Source organism: Scyliorhinus canicula, chromosome 3 (assembly GCF_902713615.1).
Source record: "Scyliorhinus canicula chromosome 3, sScyCan1.1, whole genome shotgun sequence".
Taxonomy (NCBI): domain Eukaryota; kingdom Metazoa; phylum Chordata; class Chondrichthyes; order Carcharhiniformes; family Scyliorhinidae; genus Scyliorhinus; species Scyliorhinus canicula.
The window spans coordinates 64,722,186-64,740,938 of NC_052148.1; the positions used below are offsets into that span (position 1 = coordinate 64,722,186).

At 46.2% G+C, this 18,753-nt stretch overlaps 1 protein-coding gene across 4 annotated transcripts in view; it reads right to left on the reverse strand.

Annotated features, from left to right (window-relative positions):
* dnai1.2 (dynein, axonemal, intermediate chain 1, paralog 2) overlaps nt 1-18,753 on the reverse strand; it is a 313,232-nt gene that overhangs the window by 218,162 nt on the left and 76,317 nt on the right. For all 4 annotated transcript variants that reach the window (XM_038790653.1, XM_038790652.1, XM_038790651.1 and 1 more), the window contains 3 exons: nt 14,558-14,642; nt 10,811-10,928; nt 3,669-3,712 (listed from right to left, as the gene is read on the reverse strand). In XM_038790653.1, coding sequence (XP_038646581.1) covers nt 3,669-3,712; nt 10,811-10,928; nt 14,558-14,642 — 247 coding nt within the window. The remainder of the gene's footprint in view (nt 1-3,668; nt 3,713-10,810; nt 10,929-14,557; nt 14,643-18,753) is intronic.

Sequence of the window (18,753 nt, forward strand, 5' to 3'; positions counted from 1 at the left end):
CAGAAAGTTATGGGCCTGGTATTTTTCCCATGGGAATCTCCTTTTTGCATACTATCCATTTCATATTTGAAGTTTCTGCACTGATGTTTTGTTGTTCTGTTTGCTAACATTTCTGTCTAGTTCATTAGGTCATATCTCTTCTTATTTCATAGAAGAATCATAGAATACCTACTGTGCAGAAGGAGGCCATGCCATTCAGACTATTGAGTCTACACCGACCCTCCGCAAGAGCACCCCACCTCGGCCCACTCCCCCACCCTATCCCTGTAACCCCACCTTACCTTTGGACACTAAGGGGGCAATTTGGAATGGCCAATCCACCTAACCATATATCATATTAGGAGAACATGGCCAATCTACCTAACCTACACATCTTTGGACTGTGGGATGAAACCAAAGCACCTGGAGGAAACCCATGTAGACAAGAGGAGAACGTGCAGACTCCACACAGATATCACCCAAGGTCAGAATTGAACACAGGGCCATGGTGCTATGAGGCATCAGTGCCAACCACTGTGCCACCTGTGTCACCATGATGGTTCTACCAGTCAAGTACCTTTCCCTGTGAATCTTAATTATCCTTTTCTATTTTCACATTTAAGCTGTTACATTCTGATTATTCCAAGTACTTCCACACTATTACTGATGGGGGTAGACTGTTTGGCAGCTTTAGGATTTTCTTAATTCCTCCTCCATGATTGTACTCTGGAGCACCAAGAGGATGCATGTGTCAAACAAAATCCTGCTCAAGAGTATGCACCAAAAAGCAAATTCCTAGCAGTTTTGAAAACATATTACCATTTTCAACTGACTACAATGCACATTGAAAGCACATTTTACAAACTAGGAAATATTGGAGCTTCTGCCTGGTGTCCTACAGTCAGGTGGGTGACACAGCGTGGTGTCCACTTCATCCTATTTAACTGGTGTACAAAGGCATTCTACCTGTGCAGCACTCTGGCTGGCTTTTTCAATCTATATACAGACAAGTCAGAGGTCTGGTGGGTCTAATCAGGTCCCACCAGACCTCGATTAATGATCCACACTACATATAAATGTTTTGCACTGAAACTGGGATAAATATCAACAAGATACTTCGCTAGATGCGCTGCATCCTTGAATTATCAAGGAAGAAAGAATAAAAGTAGTGATGCTTCGTTCAAAATTTTTCAAAGCTCCATAATAACAGGGAGAATAACTGCAGACTGGAGAATAATATGTCATGCTCCCAATAGGCAAACATATGTACACCAACATTTACAGGTTGGCTAACTTCAATAGTTGGAAAGATGCTTGGACGTCTTCTATGGAATTATTTACATTAAGATGTTACACAGGAAAGTCAACATGTTTTTGGAATAATACATCATGGGCACGATCTAACGGGAGAAACACTGAGTGCAGTAGTGGGAACAGCTTCCCGTATGCTTCCCGACGCTGACCCGGCGAAACAATGGCCGGTATCCAACGGTAATTAGAAATGATCCCTCATGGGCTTCATGGCGGAAATGAACATCATGCCAGCGGATGCGCCCTGACCGCGCCCGGCAGCTCCTGCCAACAAGGGGGAGCAACACATAAAGCGCTCCCTCCGAACACACTCCAGTCAGCATACAGCCTTGTGACTACGGAGACCTGCTCTACGCTTTGGGATGCTGCTCTACGCTTCAGGCTGCTGGACGCCGTGGAGACAAGATGGGACCCTGTTCAGCTGAGGGGAATCACAGGATCAGCCATAGGGTTGCCAATGCCGCCTGGAGGGCAGTGTTAGTGGCCATCAGTTCTGGAAGCATGACCAGGAGGACCTCAGACCAGTGCAGGAAGAAGACTAATAACCTTCACAGGGTCTCACAGGTCTGTTGACACTCGCCCCCTGGAATCGGTCCCCCCTGCCACCCCCGCACCTTACCCACATGGGTCGACGGCTGACAGCTGACACCACCCCACCCTTCCCCCAGCAAAATACCGCGCCTGTGCCCCAGCACACCATGGTACCCACCAGCACAATCCATCTATTCTCAGCAGCGGTGCTAACACATATCTCCTGCTATAGACCCCCCTTCCCCAGCGATGCATAAGGTGTGTGGTGCACAATTCTTTCTCTCTGTCCCCGGAGGAGAAGCTCGCATTCACTAGCCAGGAAAGGGACCAGATGAGCCGCATTGTGCCAGACATCAGAGTCCTGACCCCCTATGAGAAATGGGCCCTGGAAATCATGGGGTTGACCGAGAATAGAGCAGTCACCAATCGTGAGACTGGCCTGCACCACATTGGTGAGAATCCACTTCTCCTTCACCCGGGTGACCTGCCTTAAGTAGGTTGTACATGTCGGACAAAATGATCCGCCAGGACCAGAAGCTGCAGTGGCCTCTGAAGCTCACTCTGGGGCACTGGCGGGGGACCGGGGGTTGGGATGGGGGCACCATTGTTAGTTTGGGACAGTTTGGGTTTTGTTAGTGCATAATTAAAACATTCTACATCTAATGATAATCTTTTATTAGTGTCACAAGTAGGCTTGCATTCACACTCATATGAAGTTACTGTGAAAATTCCCAAGTTGCCACACTCTGGTGCCTGTTCACGTACACTGAGGGAGAATTCAGAATGTCATATTCACCAAACAAGCATGACTTTTGGGACTCGTGGGAGGAAACCGGAGCATCCGGAGGAAACACACGCAAACACGGGAGAACGTGCAGACTCCGCACAGACAGTGACCTAAGCCAGGAATCAAACACAGGTTCCTGGTGCTGTTACATATCTGATGCAAATGAAGCCTCTGCCACATTATTCCGTATAGCGGGCCGGCCTGCATCCCACCCACTGTTGCCCTCCTCTCCTCTCAGCCCTTCCCCCCTGGGCACAGAGGTCCTTGGTGGCCTCCGTTGCATACCACGTGCAGGTGATGGGTGTGCGCACGTTGTCAGCAGAAAGACAGGAGTCAGACTATGGCACTGATTTAGGACCAGCATCAGAGCTTACCTCACAGCAGGTTATCATCACTCTCCTGCCTTGTATATTGACCCGCTGACAGCAGTGACACAGGCCCATCACCCTGTAGTAATGTTACACGGACCCTGGGAGGGTGGAATAGGGTAGTTAGATGGAGGTGGTGGTAGTAGGGTGGAGAGGGCTGGAGGGGGGGAGGGGATCTGAGGGAGGAAGTTGGGACTGGGGAGGAAGGGGGACTGGGTGGGGAGGGGGTCAGATGACAGACAAGTTCTCGTCCTACGAGAAGCGGGTGAGGACGAGGGCCTCCCTGGCCCTCTGAGCATCAGGACCCTTGTCGCCCGTGCCGCCAGTCCTCCTTTACCGGGTAGTCCCGTAGGACCTCCCCGGGCTGATTCTCCAGCCCTAACCCTAACCCTCTTTAATATTGTGAAATTAAACTTGCACTGGGCATTATTTATTAAACGTTGTTTACACAGCCAGTACTGATTTTGACTTCCAACCCTGCCCAAGTAGAAATTGGATCCTTACTCTTTTCTGCATTCGGATCCAAAACAGAGTTAAAATGAATGTTTAGAATAGCCGTGAATGCCTGAATTAAAATTTCTTGCAAATAGTCTTAGAACCTGTATTTAAATTATTTGTATTATACACACAAAATGCACACAAAGTAAGTTGACTGCATCATGCAGGACAAGGCATCTTAAATTTCAACTTACAGGAGCCATGTGCAATTGCAAAAAGGTCATGGTATCTTGGATTCCTGAAAATTACAAACAAAAATTACAATTACTTTTTATTCTTTCTTTATTTCCACTCTTGTTATGTTCTGCTGCAAAATAGCTGCTCCAGTTGTAGATGAAGGGTGGAGACATTCTGGCCTCTGCTAATGATGCCATTCCTAGCCAACCTCTTGTACTTCACTGAGCAATTGCTCCAACTCTTTTTCATCACCTCCTGTGGATATTATATGGATATTCTACTCCATGGCACGGTAGTTTTATTGGTAATTTAGATTTATGAAATTGAACCCGAATTGCATTATTATGTAGCATAGCACATAAGAACTCAAAGTATTATGTGCCATCATTTGTCCACTCGCCTGGTCCTACTTCAGGCTGACTCTCCAATGTTTTCTCGTCATTCGCCAATTTTTTAGACAGTCAGATGGATCAGTGACTGACAGATCAGTGGCAGACTGGTAATTAAGATCAATAAACAGGCAATTGTCAGTTATTTTCCCGACCTTTTGCCAATTTTACCAATACAGCACAGGATGCACGAAAGCTCAGTCTCGTATACTGAAATGGGGCAAAATCTTAGCAGAAGCTGTTGTGGAGGGAGCTGTTAGCCATACTGTGAATCTGTTGCAGGCTGTGTCTTGAAGAAGCAACATTTTCATATTTGGAGAAACTGTGAGGGTGAGGCCTAAATGAAACGCTGCTAGTGAAAGTGTCTCCCTGTTGCACAGCAGCAACTGGAAACGATGCAAAGTTCTTGAGAGGGTCATCACAATGGAGGTTTCAACTGGTTATGGGAGTTAATGCTTATGGACTTTGACTCCTCCAGTGAGGAGGAGAGTGGCACAAGGACGGGAATGCAGTCAGGTGGAACAACTTTGAGGTGACCAGGAGAGTGCAAGCAGCCTGAGGAAGCTATTGAATGTGGAGAAAATATGGCAGCCTAGTGTTTGCAGGACATGCCATCCAACTCATAAGGTGCATCATCACAGGTTCAGCTTCATTTAAATGACTGAACACCAATTTCTATGAAGACTGCATCTCTCCAGGCTATTATTTAAAAGCAGTTGGTGAAGGAGGATATTACTTAGGAACATCAGAATTAGGAGCAGAAGTAGGCAACTCAGCCCTTCATGCTTGCTCCACCATTCAATCAGATCATGGTTGATCTCTTCCTGGTCTCAAATCCACCTCCCTACCTGTTCCCAATACCCCTTTAACCCATTTTTATCTATAGATCTAGATCCTCCTTGAAGCCATTTAATAACTCAGATTCCACCACACTATGGGGGCAGCGGGCTCCACAAATTCACCACCCTCTGCGAGAAGTAGTTCCTCCTCATCTCAGTTTCAAATCTATCACCTCTCAACCTATATCTGTGACCTCTCGGTCTAGGTGGCCCTATAAAGAGGGGAACATTTGGTCTACGTTTACTTTATAAATCCCCTTCAGTATCTTATATACCTCAATCAGATCTCCTCTCATTCTTCTGAACTCCAGCGAGTACAAGCCCAAACTGTTTAATCTCTCCTCATACATCTACCCTTTCATCCCTGGAATCAATCTGGGAATCTCCTCTGAACTGCCTCCAATGCCACCACATCCTTCCTCAAATAAGGAGGAAAATTTGACACAATACTCCAGATGTGGTCTCACCAACACCCTATACAATTGAAACAACACTTCACTACTTTTATATTCCAGCCCTTTTTGCAATAAACGCTAACCTTCCATTGCCTTTTTAATTACATCTTGAACCTGCACACTGACTTGCTGCAATTCATGATCAAAGATCCCTCTGCCCAGATGCATTTTGAATCTGCTTTCCATTTAGATCATTCGCTTTTCTATTTTTTTTGTCTAAAAAGGATAATCTCACATTATCTTCATTAAAACCCATCTGTGAAACTTTCGCCCAATCTCCTAGCCTATCTATATCCATCTGTAAAATCTATATCTCCTCTTCACTGCCTGCTTTCCCACCTATTTTAGTATCATCTGCAAATTTTGCTATGTTGCACTCTGTCCCTGCTTGCAGATCATTTATAGAGGGTTGGATTTACCAACCAGCCCGCCGCATGTTTTCCAGCAGTGGAGACGGATCACCAGAAGGATCCACCGGTCCCGCCATTGTCAACGGGATTTCACGTTGGTAGCACCCCTCGTCGCTGGGAAACCCATGCTATCGGCGTGGGACCAGAACTTCCTGCCGGCTTGAACAGCTTGTAAATCCCACCCATAGATAGTGAACAACTGAGGACTGACCCCTGCGGCACCCCGCTAGTTACAGTTCATCAGCCAGAGAAGGGCCTATTTGTCCCGGCCCTCTGCTTTCTTTCAGTCAGCCAATCCTCAATCCAATCTAATATTCTACCCCTAATTCCCTGTGATCTCACCTCTGGATCAGTCTTTTATGTGGCACCTTGTCAAACGCCTTCTGGAAGTCTAGATATGCCACATCCACAGGTTCCTCATTATCCACCTTACTAGCTACATCCTCAAAGAGCTCAAGCAAGTTTGTCAAGTTTATAAAGTCATGCTGACAATCGTGTATTGAGCTTTGTCTTTCCAAATGTTCAGTCATATTGAAGGCCATCTTTATTCAGTCTTACATTTATTTACAGAATGAAATAATACAAGTATATACTTCCTAACTCTACCGTTTCAGCAAAGTGTCTCTTTTTATATGCTCAATTGAAATTTGAATTAATGCCCTTGGCCTGCAGAGAAATATTGCATTGGTGCACAATTAACACGTGTTGGCAATGCTGTGTGAGATGCAGGGGCAAGAGCTGATGCCAGTGGGAAGTAATGGTCACTGCCTGTAACCTTAAAAGTGAATTTGACACTCAGCCTTTCACCTGTGATTCGTTCCAGGATTCGTCTGGAGATCCATGTGGCATCTCTCAAACAGCGATTCATCACTGCATAAAGGACGGCATGGATGCCATGTACAGTCAGGTTGACTAGTATATCTAGTTCAAAACTAATCAGGCATAGAGGGTAGTTGGCTTGAAAGCCATGACTGGATTACCATTTGAGTTCTAATTGGTCTTACTCTCGCTTTAACTTCCTTCTTGCTCTTCATGTACTCTAAAATATCTTTGGGCTTTCCTTGATTTTACTTGCCTATGTTTTTCAATACCCTCTCTTTGTTTTCAAAACAAAGTTCAGGGGCAGCAGGGTAGCATGGTGGTTAGCATAAACGCTTCACAGCTCCAGGGTCCCAGGTTCGATTCCCGGCTGGGTCACTGTCTGTGTGGAGTCTGCACGTCCTCCCCCTGTGTGTGTGGGTTTCCTCTGGGTGCTCCGGTTTCCTCCCACAGTCCAAAGATGTGCGGGTTAGGTGGATTGGACATGCTAAATTGCCCGTAGTGTCCTAATAAAAGTAAGGTTAGGGGGGGGTTGTTGGGTTACGGGTATAGGGTGGATACGTGGGTTTGAGTAGAGTGATCATGGCTCGGCACAACATTGAGGGCCGAAGGGCCTGTTCTGTGCTGTACTGTTCTATGTTCTAAAACTTCATTTTCTTAATTTCATCCCTAAACTTTCTATATTTTTCTGCAATTTTTCTATATTTTTCTATATTTGTCTGCAATACTGCAATTCTGCTCTTGGCGTTTAACGCATCTTTTCTTTTTTGCCTTATCCTACTCTGTATGCACTTTGTAATCGAGACGGGTGGTTGGATTTGTGAGTCCCAACATTTTTTGTGGAAACAAGCTTGTTCTTAACCCTCTTTTGCTCCTTTTTGCTAAACATTCCCTTCTGCTCAGATACTGATTTACCTTCAAGTCACTGTTTATAGTCCATTTCTGGCAAATCACATCTCAGCACAGTAAAATTTAAAACTTCAACTCTTGGATTACCTCCATCATTTCCATAACTATTCTACATCTAACTGAATTAGGATCATGACCACTAAAAATATTCTCCCACTGATACCCTTTCCACCTATCCACATTCATTTTCTGAAGTTAAAACCAAAGCTGACCCTTCTCTCTTGGATTTGCTATGTGCTGCCTGAAAATGTACTCCAGAGTACATTTTTGGAATTCTGCACCCTCTGTACCTTTTTGTTATAACCCCATGAGAATCATGAAAAAACAATTACTGATCTCTCAATGGGGCTCATTGAATAAGAGCTCCCCAGGTAGGGGGCAGAGACCCACCACCTTTGGCTCATTAAATCATAGGATAAAAGCAGGCCCAGGTCAGGGCCTGATGAGCCCTCCCACAACTCCTTTATCGGTACATCGATGACTATTTTGGTGCTGCTTCATGCTTTCATCCAGACCTGGAAAAATTCATCAACTTCGCTTCCAGCTTCCACTCCTCCATCACTTTCACCTGGTCCATCCCAGATACTTCTCTTCCTTGACTTTTCGGTCTCCATTTCTGGCAATAGACTATCTACTAATATCCATTACAAGCCCACTGACTCCCACAGCAAGTTGGACTACATCTCTTCACACCCTATAACCTGTAAGGACTCCATCCGTTTCCCTCAGCTCCTTCGCCTCCGTCGCATTTGTTCCAATGATGCCACTTTCCAAAGTGGTGCTTCGAAAATGTGTTCCTGCTTCCTCAACTGTGATTTCCCACCTACACTTGTTGACAGGGCCCTCACAGCTTGCGGTCCATCTCCCGCACCACTAGCCTCGCCTCCTCCCCTCCTTCCCAGAACAAAGACAGAGTCCCCCTCGTTCTCACAATTCACCCCACAACCATCCGTGTGAAAAGCATAATCCTCCGCCATTTTCGCCAACTGCAGCGTGATGCCACCACCCAACACATCCTCCCTTCACTCCCTCTGTCAGCATTCTGCAGGGACAGTTCCCTCCGAGATAATCTAGTCCACTCCTCTACCATACCCAACACCTCTCCCATCAGCCATGGGATCTTCCCATGCAATCGCAGAAGGTGTAACACCTGCCCTTTTACTTCTTGCATGCTTAACGTCCCAGGCCCAAAACATTCATTCCAGCTTAAGCAGCGTTTCACTTGCACCGCTGTCAATTGCATTCGCTGCTCCCAATGTGGCCTCCTCTATGTTGGAGAGACCAAACGCAGATTGGGTCATCACTTTGCTGAGCACCTTCGGTCTGTGCGCATTCAGGACCCTGACCTTCCTGTTGCATGTCATTTTAACACAAGGCCCTGCTCCCACATTTCTGTCCTTGGTCTGCTGCAAAGTTCCAGTGAAGTTCAACGCAAACTGGAGGAACAGCATCTCATCTTCCGGTGAAGTATACCGAATTCAACAACTTCAGATGATTAGTCGACCCCTTTGTTTTCATTCCATTTTAACGGTATTTTACTATTAATTTCTGTTTTGTCTTTCTTTATATATATTTAATATATTTTCCCCACCCATCTTATCTTTCCCTTTCCTTACCTTTTCTCCCCTTTGCTTCTCCCTTCCCCTCTCTCCCACTCATGCCACCCACCCCCCCCCCCCCCCCCCCTTCCTCCACATCTACATCTGTCAGTTTACCCTCTGATCTTAGTTTCTCTGCTGTACGGCCTTTCACACCTTTTATTCTCTCTGGGGACTGCCATTTGCACTCTTTTCCCTTGGTTTCTATGGCTATGACTCATCTTTCATTCTCTCACCCCACAGTATAAATATTTCCCACTTTCTATGTCTTTTAGCTTTGATAAAGGTTTGTCTAGATTCGAAATGTTAGCTCTTTTCTCTCCTCTGCTGCCAGGCCTGCTGAGATTTTCCAGCATTTTCTCTTTTGGTTTCAGTTGCCAGCATTCGCAGTAATTTGCTTTTATCTGGTGAGACCTATCCTCCCAGTAGGGTGAACACTGAGAGTGAGATGTTATGTAAAGTTTAACTTGTATATATGTTAAAAAAAAATCACCTATGTTTATTACAGTTTCCTGATGAGGAATTATACTTTTATACTTATTTTATCCCAATTAATATTTGGGTAGTTGAAATCCCTGACTTCTGCTCTGTATTATCTCTCAATCTGAGTATATATTTGGTATTTTATCTCCCTCTCACATTTTCAGGGTTTATAGTATTCTCCCAGGATTGTGATTGCCCTTTATTGTTCCCGAGTTCAGCTTAATTTCATGTTCTACGAGAACACCATACCTCCCCATAGTTCTGATTGTTTCTTTAACCAATATAGTGACTTTCCCCTTCTTTTTTATCCTTCTGTCTAAACCCTCTGAAGAAGAATGTGGTTTCAAGTCCCATTCCTGAACTTGAGCACTTAACTTTGGCTGACAGCACAGGCAACACTGAATCAGTATAATATTGTTAAAGATGTCATCTTTAGATGGAAGTTCTGGCTTGAAGAGCTATCAGCCAATCAGATTGGCCATCAACTCTCCAGGCACAGCGCTGTAGTGGCCAACAGAGGTACTCCAGTATTGTACCTGAAACGAAGTTCCAGGACCACACTTCAGGTAAAACGGCCCTGGGGGAGAGAGGTTAAAGGCTGCCCTGTAGGATCGGGGGTGGGGGTGGGGGTGGGGGGGCGTTATCTTGGTGTCAGGGGTAAGGCTGTGGTGGTGGGGAAGGGAGCAGAGATTCCAGGTCCCTGAGAGGAGGGCACTCCCAAGTCTGAAGGGGCTTTCCTATTGGGGTGACCTTCTCAACTATGATCGGGTGTGAAACCTTGTTCAGTTTCCCACACTGTCATCAAGTGCCTGCAGACCTAAAAATTAAGGGTGGGTAAAAAAGGGCCTTCAGTGACCATTTAAAACCCTTATTAGGAGCATGGGCAGGCTTCCCGTCTAAGACCCTGCCACACTATAAAATCGCATTTGTGTTAGGGTGGGCGGAATCCTGCTCACACAATGTTACGTTCCCCCATCCCCCACCTCAAAACTAGCTGCTCATTTTAGCCCACTTTCCATCAACTGGTCCATAGCCTTGGAGGTTTTAGACTTGATTGTAGATTCAGGTACCTTTCAAATGAGTTCAGCATTTCAGCCCCAACTATCAATTCAAACAGACATCCAGCACCCTCTAGATGAAAATTGTTTCCTCATGTCCCTCTATTCTTTTTTTTCTGAATTATATTTTTTCTTAATTTTTTTTTCTTTCACTGCCACTTGTTAAACTTGCATCCCATTCTATATTTTTAATACTCACCAGCACATGCCAGTAACTGACAATCTCTTAGCTTTCTCATAAAGGTATTTCCACAGAGGTAAGACAGTGCCTTCTTGATCCCTGAATTCATCAGAGGGATCCTCAAAATACTTGAAGTCTACATAAATAAAAGTAACATTGAATTCAATTAATAATGTATTTAAATAATGCAGCAAAGATAATAGTTTGTCATAATAATTTTCAGAATTATTATTTGTGCATGAAAAATTCAAGTCCAGTCAACTGAAATAGAACAGATAAAAACTGAGCCCTGAAAATATATCCTTGTTTTTATTTCTTGAGTAGCGATATCACTTCTTGTTGGGGATAAAGTTGTATCTGCCAGAAATGTGAAATGGGCTCATTATGAACTTGTAGTCAATGTATCACTGCATTCAACCTACTTCCCACTGAAGTTCACTGATCAATAGTTCAACCTATTTACGAGATTTGTTCTCTCCATAAGACCATAAGACATAGGAGCAGAATTAGGCCACTCAGCCCATCGAGTCTGCTCCACCACTTACCGTATATACTCGCTTATCATGCGACTTTTGAAGACCTAAATTGTAACCTAAATTTGGGGGGTTGCATGATACACGAGATACAAAATTCGCGGGTGTTTTACTTGCTGTTTTTATGAATGGATACGTCAAGTGGCTGAACATCTTCCCATCAGAATGCTGTGGTCAAAATCTGCAGAGTAGTATCCAAATCATTAACGACTATTGGTTCTTTGTTCAGGTTGTCTTCCTGATCATATGGGTAGTTTATTCAATACATGGCCGTCTTTTTCCGATACAAAATTCGCGGGTGTTTTACTTGCTGTTTTTATGAATGGATACGTCAAGTGGCTGAACGACGCTAGTCAAGCCAGCTGGAAAGCTGTTCGATTCGCTTTCGAACAGCTTTCACAACAGAATCCACTCTGCAGAATCCACAGACAATGATACCATTTGGAAGTTTTAGTTTGGGCATTAATTTCCAAAAAAGTGACTTGCATGATACATGAGATATAGCATAAAATCATGTTTTGGAGACGAAAATTTAGGGGTCGCATGATACGCGAGATCGCATGATACGCGAGTATATACGGGTATTCATTTTTCTCATCCCCATTCTCCTGCTTTCTCCCCATAATCCCATAATATCCCTGATCCCCTTATTAATCAAGAACCTATCTATCTCTTTCTTAAAAACACTCAGTGATTTGGCCTCCACAGCCTTCTGTGGCAAAGTGTTCCACAGATTCACCACCCTCTGGCTGAAGAAATTCCTCCTCATCTTTTTTTTGAAGGATCGTGTTTTTGGTCTGAGATTGTGTCCTCTGGTTCTAGTTTTTCCTATAAATGGGAACATCCTCTCCACGTCCACTCTCTCCAGGCCTCACAGTATCCTGTAAGTTTCAATAAGATCCCCCCTCATGCTTCTAAACTCCAACGAGTACTGACCCAGAGTCCTCAAACGTTCCTCATACAACACTTTCATTTGGTTTAGAATTAAAAGCCTTGGCAATATTTTCCAAGTTAATGTAAAAGAAAAACTGGCACAGTGTATAACAGACAGCCAGTTTACAATAAGCCAAATTGCTGGTTTGGACAAGTTTCACTCCCCCAAAATTCTAAGATAGCTTATGATGGTAATGTGAATGAAATATATATAAGAATGAGCTGCCATCTTTTAAAAACCTGGGGTCCGGCATGGTGGCACAGTGGTTAGCACTGCTGCTTCACAGTGCAGAGGACCCAGGTTCGATCTCGGGTCACTGTCTGTGTGGAGTTTGCACATTCTCCCTGTGTCTGTGTGGGTCTCACCCCCACAACCCAAAGATGTGCAGGGTAGGCGGATTGGCTACGCTAAATTGCTCCTTAATTGAAAAACAGTAATAATAATTAGAAAAGGTCAGGCATTTGTGCTGATGTTTAACTATGGAAAGAGTGGCCAACAGCATGGCACATAGATGCAATAGGCAACCAAATACAAGTTCACCTCTGCCCTCAACAATGGCAGGCACACTCACACTTTAAACAAAATAAAGAAAGCCTTGCCTTGGCCATTCAGTGCCTCACTGAGCACTAAAGCTGCTGTTCCGCTCTTGACCAGTGGGAACCTATAGATGAGCCATGGTGGGAAAATGGAGAAAAGGCACATGGGAATACTCAAAATGCTCCGATTTCTTATCCCTTATCTCAGTCAGACACCAAATGTTTCCCCCTGCCCCAATGACCAAGTCTGCCCCTGCATGGGTGCACTTAGGACAGTATATGGCAGGGTTCGCACAAGTTCCTAAAAACAGTATATACACCTCAGCTCTCACAGCAGTGGAATGAGAAATCAGCCTTTACATTTGAAGTATGTAAATTTCTGCATAATTACTGATAACTACACTGATTGTCAACCATTAAATTTCAGGATATAAAATAGGAAATTAATTTAAAAAGTTGTTAAATCTAAAAAGATGGAGGCTATTTGGCCCATAATGTCCATGCAGGTTCTCTGCAAAGCAATCTAGTTAGTTGCATTCCACTTAGCTTTCACTATGGGCCCCTAAATTCCATCCAATTTCCTTTCAAAGTCATTGAGCAGAATTTTCCCCTAATTTGTCAGAGTTTCAGTCTCTGACTATCTCTCCAGATGTAGTGCCGAGTTTTCAGATATCAGCCACTCTGCCAAAACTAAATATGGATGCGTGGTTTATGCTGTCAATCTGGTGGGCCAGGCTGGCAAGTTTGGCTCCACAGAGATTCGGATGCCATCTTTAAAGGGCACCCCGTACAGCGCTGCCAATATACTTCCTCCATCCCAATAGACAAAACCGACCCCCTCCCCCACCCTACAATAGTATCAGAGACGCTGCTAGCCCCTATCCCACCCCTCCTCATGGGGCATTGTGGGATCTCTTCCCTTTCCCTCCATCACCACAGCAGTATTGCAACACTCTCCTCCTTACTGGCAAGTTCTTCCCACCCCCATGCCCTCACTACCACATTTCCTCCTCTGACTATCAAGTTTCCACCATACCTCACTTCACTGGCATTCCCCCCCTTTCAAAGGTATCGACCCCCCCCATACAACAGGAGGCCCTCCCAATGGCACAGGCTGGCTTTGCCAGATTGACACTGCCAGCCTGTGCCAGTGCCTGGCACTGCCAGACATCTCCATGTTTATCTCCCATGGGGGAGGGGGACGGGGGGGAACAACCCCAGCCATTCCCCCTAGACTGTATCTCATTCTTCAGTGAAAGGGGGTCATGTGGTGGGGAGGCCCGTTATCAATATTAAAATTTATTAATATCCATTTAAATGAGGTTCCCACCCACACCTCGTAACACCACCAGTGAGGGGCAGGAAAAATGAGGAAACTAGATCTCACCGGCGAGACTCTCGTCATCCTAACTCTCACAAGATTTCGTTTCTGTTCCATAATTCTTGTGGGCAGCAAGTTCCAGGTCATTGCCATCGCTGCATTAAAAAAAGGTTTTCATCGCATTTCTCTACCTCTTCTCCACACCCCCACCGCACCCCCGCCTCTCTTACCAAAACCTTAAACCTGTGTCTCCAAGTCCTTGCACGATCAGCTAATTGGAACAGCTTTTCCTTGCCTACTTAATCCAAACCTGTCTCAATGCTGTACACCTCTATAAAATCTCCAATAAATCCCCTTTAAATAAAAACATTTTTTAGGATTAAAAGTAGCAATGTTTTATCCTGAATTTGAATCTTTTTAAAGTTTACATTTTTAGATTACCTTGTAGAATGTCGTCAAAGGAATTCTGGTTCACCATTCGTTCCACTATTTTTGCAACTTTACTCACCCTTGAAATATCATCACTCTGGAAGGATTAAACATTAATAAGCAAATTCAGAAGCAAATAGTGATCAAAACAAATGTTATGATTATGGAACACAGTTAGCAATAATTAGCAAATTTCAATGCGCCCTGCACAAAAAGCACTAATTTAAATTACTGGTATATACAAAAATATAACAAAGAAAGAGAAGCAAAGCACAAAAGAGTACATTCAATATGTTTTGTATTATCCGTAAATTAACAAAACTTCATGGGCGCGATTCTCCGCTCCCCACGCCGGGTGGGAGAATCGCGGGAGGGCTGGGCGACTCATTTCACGCCCCCCTGGCCCCCCACGCGATTCTCCCACCCCCCGCTCGGAAGAATCGCCGCTCGCCATTTTTCACGGCGACCGGCAAGTCTCCGACCCGGATGGGCCGAGCAACCAGCTATTCGCGACCGTTTCACGACGGCGGCAACCACACCTGGTCGCTGCCGTTGTGAACATGGGCGCCAAAGGCCCGTTTGAAGCTTGTGGGGGGCGGAGAGGGGAGTGAGCACCACGGCCGTGCTCAGGAGGGGACTGGCCCGCGATCGGTGCCCACCGATCATCGGGCCGGCGTCTCAAAGGGACGCACTCTTTCCCCTCCGCCGCCCCGCAAGATCAAGCCGCCACGTCTTGTGGGGCAGCGGAGGGGTAGACGGCAACCGCGCATGCGCGGGTTTGAGCCATCAGCCGTCGTGACGTCAGCCGCGCATGCGCGGGTTGGAGCCGGCCAATCTGCGCATGCGTGGCTGACGTCACTTAGGCGCTGCCGTCGCGTCATTCTCGGCGTGCCGCCTTGACGCAAGCGTCAAGGCCCGGCGGCCGAGAATAACGGAGCGCCACTCCTAGCCCCCCCGGGTGGGGGTGAATAAGGTGAGAGGAGCGGCCTCCGAGGCCGTCGTGAAACTCGGCCGAGTTCACGACGGCCTTCCTGATTTTTCCCGGGAGCGGAGAATTTCGCCCCATACATATATTCTAAGTTAATAAGTAATGTTCACATACATCACTAAAAATATAAGGAAATGCCATTTGAGTTTTCACATCTTAAAAGGGACAAATATAAATGTTTTCAATGTTGCACATACACTGGGTATATTGAAGATAGTGTACCCTTTGGGCTGGATTTTCTGCACAACCCGGGAAAAATGGGGGGGCCCGCCTTTGGCCGGCAGTGGGCTCTGCTGGTCCCGCCATTATCATTCGGGTTTGTTATTGAATGCACTCTTCGCCGCTGGGAAGCCCACTGAAAGGGTGCGCCATCGGTGAAAAAGAAAGATCCGCGAAGTTCAAGTACATTACGTACTATAATTTTACAAATGTAATGGACATTATTTTCCTAAAAATAACTAGACTTTGATATTATACACAGTAACAAATCAAAATGTTTTCGTCAAAAGTGTTGTGAATAATAAACCCCCAGAAATATTGCATTTCATTTTAACTATGTTTCCAAGACAGATGAGAATAATCTCTGGTATTCATTTTGTGAGGGATATCAATATGGCAATATGGGAGGTACAATTGCTTTCACAACCTTATGATAATAATATTTAATAATAATCTTTAAAAGCGTCACAGGTAGGCTTACATTAACACTACAATGAAGTTACTGTGAAAAACCCCTAGTAGCCACATTCCGGCGCCTGTTCGGGTAAACAGAGGGAAAATTCACATTGTCCAACTCACCTAACAAGCACGTCTTTCAGGACTTGCGGGAGGAAACCTACGCAGACATGGAGAGAATGTGCAGACTCCGCACAGATAGTGACTCAAGCCCGGAATCGAACCTGGGTCCCTGGCACTGTGAAGCAACAGTGGTAACCATTGTGCTACTGTGCCATCCATATAACACTGACACCCACAGAGTCTGAATTCAAAATTATTCGGCATGCATTAAAGTGCATCAACATATTCTGAAAGGAGGTGGGGGGTGGGGCATCACAAATGATGATGGTGCCCTTCGTAATCCTTGTTGCTGCCCCCGTATGTGAAACTTCGGCAACTGCAGACACCAGCCCAAAGGGTCCAATGTTAACCTCTGAGGAGGAAGAGGAGGGAGTCTCATAGAATGCCACTGTCACTTCTTTGCACAGCATCTAGCACTTGCGCAGATACATGCACTTCTGACAGTATGTGTGAGTTTCTAGCAAGGTCTACGTACACTGGTGTGAGAACATCACAGTCACAGGACCAGCTGTCGGAAAATAAGATTGTACAGGCATGTGGTGGTCAGAGGAATATTGGAGGTGACTTACATGCTGATCGCCAGGTTGATGATGAGCCTCTGAACTCATCTATCAGGTGGCAGATGCAGGACATACAGTGCGAGGGATATGGGGCGCGATTCTCCGCTCCCCATGCCGGTTGGGAGAATCGCGGGAGGGCCGGGCGACTCATTTCACGCCCCCCTGGCGCCCCCCGCGATTCTCCCACCCCCCGCTCGGAAGAATCGCCGCTCGCTGATTTTCCGACCCGGATGGGCCGAGCGGCCTGCCGTTCGCGACCGTTTCACGACGGCGGCAACCACACCTGGCGCCAATGGCCCGTTTGTGGCTTGTGGGGGCGGAGAAGGGAGTGAGCACCACGGCCGTGCTCGGGAAGGGACTGTCCCGCGATCGGTGCCCACCGATCGTCGGGCCGGCGTCTCAATGGGACGCAGTCTTTCCCCTCCGCTGCCCCGCAAGATCAACCCGCCACGTCTTGCGGGGCAGCGGAGGGGAAGACGGCCACCGCGCATGCGCGGGTTTGAGCCGTCGGCCGTCGTGACGCAGCCGTCACATAGGCGCCGCCGTCGCGTCATTCTCGGCGCGCCAAGCGTCAAGGCCCGGCCACTGAGAATAACGGAGCGCCACTCCTAGCCCCCCGGGTGGGGGTGAATACGGTGAGAGGAGCGGCCTCCGAGGTCGTCGTGAAACTCGGCCGAGTTCACAACAGCCTTCCCGACTTTTCCCGGGAGCGGAGAATTCCGCCCATGAGATATGTCTGAACATCAAGAGTCTTTGTGTGAACTGGCACATGCAGTGGTGGAGTCCATCGAGGCCATGAGCACTGTGATTACTCGTTCTTCAAAATGTGTGGCTTCCTCTATTGAGTTTACAACTGTCATGGAAGGCCAAACTCAGTGTCTGGCTGATGGGATATTTGGTATGCCATTTGAGCTGCATTCTATTACCTTGTTTAAGAGCTGAGGTGTGCAGGGCCAAGGCAAGGGGATGACGAGGTGCCTGAAGTCGCAGCCAGATCCTGGTTCTCTCAGGAAGGCCAAATGGACATCAGGACAGTGTGTGAGCAACTGTTGTCCCAATCAGCGGCGGAGGTCGCGTGCGGGACAACTTTCAGGGCACTCCTGCCGGGATAACCTCTTCTACTCCCCCTCTGCCATGACACAAATGCCTCAGAGTGCCATGGTGACAAATGAGGATCCTGCCACAGTGCCTCATGGGCTCAGGTGACCAGAATACACCTGTTAGTCATCTAAAACAAAGGGGGATAATGGTCAGCAGCCTGTCTCCAGCACAACTGGCAGTGAAGGAGGAGCACCACTCTTTGGCATCTAAAAGAGAATTAAGAAAACACACACATCACATGTGGGGTCACAAGGATCATTGTATAGTATATGTTGTTTGGAGAAAGGTTGCTTCTGTTCTACATTAACTGATGGTGTTACATTTACTTACTGTTCTGACTTCATTTGTGTTGTGTCTTTGGTGTCCTAATTTGTATTTTGACTGACAAAATGCTGTCAAGGGTGTTTTTACTCATGTAGGCCATTCTGAACTGCCTCATTTTGTCATTTTGTGCCTCAGTTTTGGCACACACACAGGCAGCTCTGGTGTCGAAGCATAGGAGATACCAAGAAAAGGTATATTCGGCAAAGATGTTATGCCTTTGTAAATTCAACATTCCTGGTTAAATTGTTGCACCATAAGAGACTTCCATGCCTCCCTGCCGTCAAAAGCCAGTTGCATTGCAGCTTCAGCCGCTGGTTGGCAAGGCTCCACCTACTCATCCTCAGACTCATTTCAGATTTGTCATCAGCAAATATGGTTCGCTCCATAAGATTATCCTCTACTAGGGCCTCTCCTCTCTAGAGTACCAGGTTGTGTAG